The sequence below is a fragment of the Hylaeus volcanicus genome, chromosome 5 (genome assembly GCF_026283585.1).
Source record: "Hylaeus volcanicus isolate JK05 chromosome 5, UHH_iyHylVolc1.0_haploid, whole genome shotgun sequence".
NCBI classification, from domain to species: domain Eukaryota; kingdom Metazoa; phylum Arthropoda; class Insecta; order Hymenoptera; family Colletidae; genus Hylaeus; species Hylaeus volcanicus.
In genome coordinates this window covers 16,989,722-17,000,167 of record NC_071980.1, presented here as the reverse complement: position 1 = coordinate 17,000,167, position 10,446 = coordinate 16,989,722, and the positions used below count along the sequence as shown (strand labels likewise).

General features: G+C 34.3%; 1 protein-coding gene and 1 non-coding gene across 6 annotated transcripts; both read right to left on the bottom strand.

Annotated features, from left to right (window-relative positions):
- Positions 1–2,141: 2,141 nt before the first annotated feature.
- LOC128877722 (U4 spliceosomal RNA) lies at positions 2,142–2,296 on the bottom strand. The gene has a single exon (XR_008457301.1). It is a non-coding gene; the product is annotated as a U4 spliceosomal RNA (small nuclear RNA).
- A 3,062-nt stretch (positions 2,297–5,358) lies between these two features.
- On the bottom strand, positions 5,359–10,419 carry LOC128876855 (zinc finger protein 761-like). 5 transcript variants are annotated; one of them, XM_054123603.1, is made up of 5 exons: positions 7,632–10,419; positions 7,138–7,214; positions 6,950–7,079; positions 6,262–6,414; positions 5,359–6,157 (listed from the first exon to the last, which is right to left on the bottom strand). In XM_054123603.1, coding segments are annotated over exons 1-5 (1,725 nt in total). In that variant the 5' UTR covers positions 8,996–10,419; the 3' UTR covers positions 5,359–6,156. The 5 variants fall into 5 exon arrangements, with proteins under 5 accessions (XP_053979578.1, XP_053979577.1, XP_053979580.1 ...); XM_054123602.1 differs by having other exon boundaries at positions 5,359–6,414; positions 7,632–9,262; positions 9,579–10,419; XM_054123605.1 differs by having other exon boundaries at positions 5,359–6,414; positions 7,632–8,679; positions 8,760–8,898.
- Positions 10,420–10,446: the final 27 nt, after the last annotated feature.

Sequence of the window (10,446 nt, the reverse complement as noted above, 5' to 3'; positions counted from 1 at the left end):
TCTCTCTCTCTCTCTCTCTCTCTCTCTCTCTCTCTCTCTCTCTCTCTTTCTCTCTCTCTCTCTCTCCTCGACCGGCAGGAAAACGTTATCGTCGGCCTCCCTTTTCTCCGGAGCCCTTTCTTCTTCTCGCTTGGTTACCGAGACGACGGGGCAGTACGATTGCTCCGCCAGCACCCTTGGATCGCCGACGTCCACGGAGTCCGGTGACGGTTTCGTCGACGATGGAGGCGGTAGTGGACGAGGTTAGGAGGAAAAGGAAGAAGAAAAGGAAGCACCTCCCTGCGGCACGCGCGCGCACGAGAGAGAGAGACAACCCAGCATCCAGCTACGCCCGTGACAGCGTCTGGGCAACTACTGAGGACGATCTGCGCGGTTCCGGCGCAAGCTTTCGTTCGTATTTTGACCGTGTGCGGCGCCACCGTGGTTCATCCCTTTTCGTTAAACGACCACCACCGTGCCATGGTGCGCACCCCGTATTGCCGGGGGAGGGGGATCGTTGCGCCCTCGTCGACGCTCTCGTCGTCACGGTGGTCGGGACTCGGTCCAGGGGTACGTTTTCAACTTCCAAGGATCTGGACATTTTGCGTTATTAACGATTAGCGAGAATATCGTTCATAATTGGACATTATTATGTATCAAAACCCTTTGTACTCTGCACCACCTCGTTGAAAAATGCGCGAACAGGAATCGCATAAATAGTCTAACTATGGAAACGTGTCTTTTTTGGTATTATTAGACTCGATTATAAATTCTTGTAGCTTTTGTTGAAGCATTGACGTCACTGCAAACATGTGATCCTTTATCACTAATTTATCACGTCATTAACAAAATTGATTAAACTTACCCTCGTAGGAGACATCCGAGTGCAAAGGGTTAACATAAATTTAATACTGAAACTATTAACTCTGTCTTGCCATCACTTAATTGTGAACAGGGTGGTTGCTACAGTAGTCACTGGTGACCATCGTTTTAAATTGAGAACATGTTTTAAGATTCGTAGAATATTACGGACACTGTCTCAAAGAATGATGCAAAATTCGAAGTGCACTGAATTAGGAGTCCATTGAGTTATTGAGTACTTCTGTTTGCCACGTTATAATTTGAACAATCGTCGAGGAACGTGGTTGGTGGTTCACGTAAAAGGTGAAAAATAACAAAATAACAAAATAACAAAAGAAAAATCAGAAAAAAACGAAAAGTATTTAAAGTAATTGTGCAAGAACACGATAATTAATTTCCACTTTCATAAAATTATAAGTATTATCCATTATTTTGATCAATTTGAAGGAAGGGATATTTCTTGTCGCGTGGGGAAATGATAAAATCGGTCATGTGCTGATAAGAATGGCTTAGGACAGCGTAGTGACATTTACAACGTAATTTTTACGTAGTATGAAATAGAGGCAAATAGTGAATCAGATCTTGAATCCGAAAATCAAATTACTTCAAACGTTGTTGAATGTTGTGACATACGTCTGCAAATATTAAAAGATTTTATGATATACTTTCGAAATTAGTCTTTCAAATGTACAAGTTAATTCTTTGTATATTTATGTTTGGTACATATCTGAAATTGTGAATGATTTTATTATCATCTGTCCTAATCATCTGAAATATAATTCGTGAAGAGGACGCGAAAATTAAGATCGAAACGTCAATGGGTAATTAAGTAAGCTAAAGCAGTCCAGCTTAATTTAAAAATTAAGCTGATGTTCCATTAAAAATTCAATCTGCTCTGTACGAGTACCTATTTAGTTCATTATTGGAATTTCTTCAACAAAGAATTAAAGTGATAATTAAATGGCTCGTGATAATTGTCTGAAACGCTAAGAGCATAGAAATATTTTAAAATTTGTACAAAGTCAATTTGAGGACCATGTATAAATCATTTTGTGCCCATAATATAATTTTCTAGAAAATAAACAAAACTGTGCAAGACGTCTAAGGAAATGCTATCTTATCACTTTGACATGATTCCATTGTCCATTCCACTGGTAGCTGTCTCGCATAAAGAAAGTAAATAAATATTTAAAGCACAAGAGTTATGGTGTTACTGGAGCCCCAAATGTAAAGAAAACATCAAAAATAATAGAAATGGCAAAAACTTTAAGCAGATTTTTCATTTTCATGCTAAAGTTAAATTGATTTTTGTTCTCAAAATAAACGTAATCAAATGTCCACAATTCGAAAGACTATCGAACTATTAGTTCCCAAGAAATGCGTTTAATTTCCAGCTAGCAATAATCATACCTCGATAAAACTTCATTGGTTGCGATTTTTACCACTGCGCAAAGCTAACTACAGTTCCTAATTAATAAATTGTACTTACAGCTATATTCAGCCTAATCAGCTACTCCTGGCCCGTAAAGTGACCCCTTCTCTCGTTCGAGGAATTGATTTTGAGCTGCTGATGCTCGCTTTGGAGTAGTTCGAGCCTTTTCACTCGATTCGCTGCTCCATCTCGCCGCGCGCACTTTTCTTCGATTATTTTTAAACGTGGAATAACTACCACGTCTAAACGCCCTCAATAACTAGAAATAGTTCACAAGCTGCAATGCGTATTTCACGACAGAAGACACCAAAACGTCCAGTTAAATGATTTTTTATCATACTGAAAAAACTCGTTATTATCTGATGTATTTATAAATAGAATTATACAGCATTTTTGCACTGAAATAAATAAACGCGTATTTTATTTCGAAAATGAAATACAGTATAATATTATACAAGTGGAAATGTGCTGCTATTAACATTTTTAAATATTTACAAGCTAAATGATATCGTAAAACAAATTTAGATATACTTTTAGTAATCCTTCTTCCATAATAATTTTGCTCGAATCAAAATCGTAACTTAGAGATCAAATTTCACGACCCAGAATATCATCATTTTTAATGTAAAACATGATGAAGCATTTGCGTGACGATTTTTGTCGCATTTTTCGGGATTCGTAGCACTCTGCGTCGTTTCCTGTTCTGATCTCTGCCAGACAATTTTTGTAATGCCTCGCGATGTTTTCGCGAGCAAATATCTCCGAGTGACAATCGTCGATTCAAATGGTATCTGTCGCGCGAAGCATTTTTCACAAAAATATTCGAGACGTATCTTTTGTCAGTAAACGTCCGTATTGAAAGGTTCACGACAACTCTCGAAGTTGGGGGTGAAAAACCTATTCGGTCCAATACCTCGTGAACTATTGAGCGAAGGAAAAAGTTTCGCCAAGGATTCCTACTTGGACACACTGAAACGAGGAGTGTATTTGGCAATTTGTGAAGAACAAATTAGTCACTCGATTATTCAGACATCGTCCATGTTTATTGACTATGGTACAACGTCTGTCACAAATTTAAAAGTCGAAACGATTGATAGAAATTATAATGTTTATTCACAAAACTGCAAACTTTTTAGCTTTATTTCTCATACTTTCAAGTCTTTCTATTGATACATTTTTCCTGAGTTTGATTATTTACGTTTGAAACTCCCTGTATAGTACACGTTGGAATTCGTTATGCAAAATGGAGTAATTTTTCATTTAAAAATGAAATAAAACTGGGGATTAAAAATTGTTTCGTATGGAGCTACATTTCGAGCAATTAAAATTGTTTGAATTCGTCGAATACTCTTGCGATTGAATACTATCGTAATTGGCCAGCGTGTCTGACCATTACTTACCACTTCTACTCGTGTCAGAGTCTCTATGGATAAATGGTCGTATGGTCATATCTTTAGCAACTGGTTCTAACTAGTCAGAAGATAACAAAATCGATAGAATGCAAATAGTACTATGCCAACGTCAATATTTACAAACGCCAGAGCAAGTAGAAATGGTGAATGATGAACAAACACGTTAACCAAGTTGTACTCAATCGTGCACGTTCGAAATAAATCAACGAAGTCGATTTCGTCGGAAATGTAACCTCTGAAAAATTCTTTTCGATTTACTTTTATTAAAAAAGTAATTGGGTTATTAATAATTCAAGTCTCGTATACCTATAAAAACGAAACTAAATGTTTCATTTCATAGATCAAGAAATTAAATTATTTTAATCAAGCAAGGGTTAAAAGAATGTAATCTTGATATTTAGAACAAACTAGTGTTACAGAATGTGCGTTTAGAAGCATTGAATCATTCTTAGCACCCGTGCATTTTACAGTATACTTCCTTGTAAACAGAAATGCTGAAATATGAGTTAGAACTCCAGATATCATTTTTGAATCTATAGAAATCGTAACGACCAATCGTCTTGTTTTAAAAATAAGGAGAAAAGGGAAAGCACCGGATAAGCGACTCTGCAGAAACGTATAATTTTCGCAATTGTCTCTTTCATCGTACATCATCGGAAACGACGGAATTGTATTTTATCTATCGGTACCATCACGGCACGATCGTCAGTAAATTCTAAGGTACACGAGATAGAACCTTTTGACGATTTACGAGCGAAAGCCAACGTGTAAATAGCGACGAGTCGACGATATTTTGCGAAACGACACCGTGACTGGAATTGTAAGGTGTCTAGGACTGCCTCTGATTTTTATTCTATTCCTTCCAATGGATCTTCGTAGCAACACATGGTAGCTTTGAGAATATCTCGTTGCCATCGATCGTCTGTTGCTGTTTAAAATTATATCCAGTACCTGTTCTGTCAGAATATGAAACAGCCGTGACTAGGTCACAGATGTCGGAAAGGGCATCAAAATTAATATAGAAAAGATAAAATAAGAAAAAATAAAATAGAAAATATACTCGTCACTGTTGTGTTTTATTGCTCTCTCAAGTGTTTCAAATGTGTGACTATTGCTATCAAAAAATTACTATTTGATGTGACTGTTATTAACGATGAAATTAGAGCTTGAATTGAAATAGAAGTACTTTGTATTTAGTAACTCGTACTTGAATCTGTAGCTTAATCTGAATTGTCACGCAAGAACATGGATAATGGACACGAAGAATCATGCATGCAGTTTCGTGTACGCAAACGAGTCAAACTAATGGGGCATGAAACTACTCGGTTTGTGGCCACTCGATTAACAGACCTCCACTCCGAAATGGTCAGTGACCATTATCGCGACGCTCTCTTTTCGCCTTCCTTTGGTTGCATTTATAGTGACACTCTTGGATGCTGATAATGGTGACAGTTAATGCAACCCTTTTAACGTGTCAGCTTTTGTTGAAACTTTCGTAGATCGAAATGACGGATAACGTCGTTAACATTATTCTGATTCAGAATTTCTGAAGGTTGTAATTAATGACTGATAGAAATTTCTCCTATGCAGTAAGTTTAGGTAGGGAGATTAGGATGCGATATACTAGGACGATGAGACACGTAAATTTAGTTTATTTAGGAGAAATATAGTAGATACAACGTGTTATTGAATGAAAAATAAAATTATATATTTATCAAAATAAAACACCGCTTTGGTACACTTGAATATTTTCTGTAGTTAATTACAGACGAAACTTAAACAATTACTACGTAATAATACCATCATGAAAATTTGTTTTATACCTAAATTAAATTAACGAACACTTTGGTATCGTAATGGAGTACAAATAGTGTGAAGAAATATAAAAAAACCTTTTCTTTGATTTGGTAACAGCGACACTTACGTTCTACTTATCTTAACATCGTATAACTATTAAGTCCAAATATTGAAAAATAAAACGTTAAACTCTGAGCATTCTAAGTGTCAATGTTCGATAAAATTACATTGAAATATCGCACTAACGAACACTACTTACGTATTAATTACGTATAACGAAAACTAAAATTGGCAATAACGTTTCTTTGTCGGATTGAATAAAAAAAGTATTTAGGAACATTTCCTACCCTGATAACAAAACAAATTATAAAGATATAAAAATTAGGAATCCACGAGGTAAACGCTACCTAAATCTAAACTACTAAGTACACAAAACGATGGTCAAGTTTTATAAATGATTAGGTCGCCGAATGCATAAATGCATTCCTCTCTAAAAATCATAAAAAATAAACGCTACCAAAATCTATCATAATTATAATACTAATATGACTGTCTCGAAATAAAATATCCAAATAAGCAACATCCTAAATAAACGTCGATATATGAATTAAACATTCGTATAATCTGTATATTTGTTTATATATTTTATATGGCACCTGTATCCTGCGTCGTACATCTAAAATCGAGGAAACAGTTCATATAACTTTAATTTTATTATCGCGAGAAAATGAATTAAAAAATACATTAGCATCAGATGCATGTCGTCGTAATTCCACTTACCACATAGTCTTATGTTGTTTTACATGATTCTCGAAGGCACCAAATTTACAATATATCTTTTTACATACGGTGCAGATAAATGTTGCCGAACGATTATGACTATAATGAACATGGTGAGCTGTTTTTAAATGATGAGTTAAGGATGATTTGTGCCTAAAAACAAACTGCGTCAGTGAATACAGTTTGCAACCTAGAACTGTAAATACTTCGGTATGATTGCCTCTTAGGCATGTTCAATTTTGGCAATGAAATCGAATCCTACAAAATCGAATCGAGAAATGGTTTTCTAGTCGCTCTAACTGTACTTTGAAAATCAATTCGAAATTAAATGGCGAATTAATTACTGGGTACTTATTCAGCGATAACGAGTTTCAAGCTCGACAGAGTTAAGATAATCGTCAACTATAAAATTGCCTTTAATTAAGAAAATACAGAGACTGAGAATTCTAACTAATGCTCTAATTCATCGATAATGCTTTCTTTTATCACAAAAAGGAGAACGAAACTCACGTGATATGTAAAAAGAACGAAATCCGTCAGGGACGACTAAACGAAACGAGAACGTATTCTTATTAAAACAATTTTTGGCCGAATGAAAGAAACAAGAATCGATTTGAAAAATCGAGGGTTCGATTTTCTAGAATCTCGATTCAGAATAGAACATTCCTACTGTTGATTTATCTGTTACCTATATATTTTTATACACATGTCGCACTTGTATGGCTCTTTCAAGCGACCGCAATGAATGAAATGCCTGTTGAAATGATATTTCTGATTGAAAAGCCTACCGCAGCTTTCGCAACGTATTATGTAAGTACCTGAAAAGAAATTCGGTAACAAATACTACGACCCGTTGTAAATAAAATCTAACGTTACCTCCGTGTGCCCCAGCTTGATGCATCGCCATTGCGCGAGCGGTTGAAAATGATATGGGACATAATAAACATTGATATCTGTAAACGAGGTTCGTGCTTTACGAAGCAGAAATTTTGTTGGAAATAAACAGAAAGCTATGTCACGCAAAATGATTAGGAACGAAGATTGTAGCAAGCTTAATAACATTGGATGTAGTCTCAAAAGCCATTTGTTACTGTTTAACATTGTCGACTAACTGTTTACGTTATCGTTAAAATTATCAATGTGTGATAACTGTTATTAATAGTTACAAATAATGAATGGCTTGTTAGGACCACACCTAACGTAGTTTAATTATATAACGTGCCTTGCATTATGAATGATCGTATATAATAAAACGTATATCGAGCAACACGAATAAATGCTTTACGTCCAATGATCTTATACAAATCTAAAACAAAGAATATTTCTCGAGGAATATAATTTTCGTATTACGTGGTCGTAACTGCACTCACCCATTTTTATCTTTATTATAACTTATATTCTCCTCTGTTAGCAATATATTCGTATAATTATTATTTGTCCCTTGCTCTGCGGAATTACGGAACCGTGAGTCACAATCGAACTCTGAGGAAAATACATTGTTATCGTTACTGAGTTCGTTACATTCCTCTTGTTGGACTGTGTTTGATGTTTCAGTAGATATATTCTCTTGTATGTCTGTCTCACCATACAAGTCTGTTATTACGATATTTTCTAATGGACTTTTGAAACAAGTTTGAGTTTCACTCATTAGAGAACACGAATATTGTTCACTGCATTCTCCATCTAAACTATCATCAGTGGAATATGCATAGGTCTCTGTAGTATGTGAATTTGAACAATTGAAGTTCTCTTGATCAGCTATGCTATTATTTGAAATAATTGACTGTTTCTCAGAAATTCCTGATAATACTTTATTTTTCATACGAATATTGTTGTTTGCTTCACTGGTTGTTACCCAGTTTGAAACACAGTCATCTAGACAGTGACTGCAACAAAACTCTGATGAAAAATTGAACTTTTTATTACTGAAAATTGGTACTTCTTTGCACCAATATTCTGAAGATGTTAAAGATTGATCTGGTGAAACTTCTTCATCACTCTGTTTGTCTTGTATCAAATATGTCTCATGTATATCAAGCTCGTTACCATTTATGTCATATTTCTTTTCAGAAATGTCACTATCATGGGTTGTACTCAATGAATTATGTGTTTCATCTAAACTTATTGTGTAATCTGTGAGGTAATTTAAATTGCTAAGTCCATATGATTCATAGTTGAACTCACTAAATATTTCATTGCTTGAGAAGTCAATTGGAATCTGTAGATCGTTGAGATCATTCTTCTGGGAGGCAGGGAATATGCGAAACTCAGGAATGATTTCTTTGGACAAGTCATGTGATATTGAGGATGTCAAATCTTTTTTCTGTTCAGTGTTACAAACAGATACATCATGTTTTTTATGACGTCTTTTAGTAAGATGTTTTAACATTTGCTTTTGTGTAGAGGCTTTTAATTTTGCTGATGGAAATAAATTTTTGTTTAAACTTTTCTTTTTATTATCAAGAAACGAGTGAATATCCCAATTGGGCAATTCATACCATATATCCTTGAAACTGTATTTTTGTTTTCTTTTGGTAGATGATCTACATTTAACTTCCGTTTTAACCATTTTTTTTCTAAGATTATCTAATGAAACCTGTGCACCTTGTTCTGTGTTAAGAGCTGTATGTGTTTCTATTGGTACTTTCACAAGAGTTCTGTGCCATTTCAAATTGTTTTTTAATATGTTAGGAACTGTACGAGTGGATGCCTTAACAATTTCAGAGTTATTCATCTTTTTATGCTTTCTTTCTGAATTATGTTAACTCCGTAAAATTAATCCTGCCTTCTATCTTCTTCTACAGAGAGTAAACCTGTTCCTGGATAAGTATTCTTCCAATTTTCATAGTCAATATTCTAAACATTTTCATTACATTCAGAGCTGAGAAATCTGTTTGATTTCTTCAACATTTTTATCCCTTTCTTCCTGCATGATCCAATTACTTTTTCATAAATTTCATCTATTTATGCATTTTAATTAAATTTATACCGTTCATTAGAGCTACAAAATATGACGTAAAAACAAACAATTAAGAAAATGTAACTATAAAAGAAGGTAAAAAGCAACATTACATGAATAATAAAACACTGAGAAGGGCAAAAAGAACATTCCTATTATTATACTATGATTCATCTATTTATAAACTACAAAATATAATATAAAAACAGATAATAAGGTTTTTAACAACATCATTCTTTTTAACTTTTTATTACAAAATGCAACTAAGAAGACGTCTTAATAGCTCATTAGAGAGGAAAAGAAATTATGATTGAAATTATAATAATATAAAATTTATAATAAACAAATGAATCATTACCTAGCCCTGTTGACCAAGATTCAGTGGACGCTTGGACTTAAAATCCCAGGTACAAATCCTCTCACATTTTAACACTTTTACATCGACTTTTACAGTAACACAATTCAAGTGACATAACTAACGTGTAATTAGTACTATTATTTATTATTTCAAGACTACCACCGAGCTTTTTAAGTGAACTTTCATCCATCACGCACATACATATCCTCGTATTCGACAATAGAAAATATACTGTTTAAACGAGACGAAAACAAAGGGATCGTGGGTTATGTTTCGAATGAAATCTCAGAAGTCCTTCAACGTTAATAAATGTAAATATTACTAACATAACTAAGAAGTAATAAACCGGTTCCACGATTAAAAGTATACATTGTATACACACTCCATTGCATCGATGACTACATTCACGTCTGACTTCGACGAGATTTTAGATCGATTGTTTGATCTATCGATTTTTCTTGGCGGTAGTTGAACATCAAAGATATCGGAAGATGAAGACGAAAGTGAGCACATAATTTAGTTGAAAAAATAAAGTGATAGTGTTGTTGATTTACGTTATAGATTAATGGCATAGGTCATTTATGTTTCCGTACGTCAAATTGCATTTTTACTTTTTACTGTAAGCTCTCGACGCGTGTAATCGAAACAAGTCTTCCCAGAGTAAATGCTTTCGTGCGCTTGTGTGAAATGAATCAACGAAATCAAATTTAAAAAAGATAATATATACTGTCAATGAAAATTAAACGTTGTTTTCATGCAAATTAGGTTATCTGTTTGTGTTACTTGAATAAAATCAATACAAGCGTGTATCCATTGCAGTAATAATTATTATTTTATCAGAGTATACTGTAATGGAGGTATCAAAGAT

Coding starts and splice junctions, on each gene's coding strand:
- LOC128876855 (XM_054123601.1), bottom strand. CDS start 8,995: ATGAATAACTCTGAAATTGTTAAGGCATCCACTCGTACAGTTCCTAAC. Junction 7,215..7,631: donor TATAATAAAGATAAAAATGG/GTGAGTGCAGTT, acceptor CCTCGTTTACAG/ATATCAATGTTTATTATGTC. Junction 7,080..7,137: donor TCAAGCTGGGGCACACGGAG/GTAACGTTAGAT, acceptor ATTTCTTTTCAG/GTACTTACATAATACGTTGC.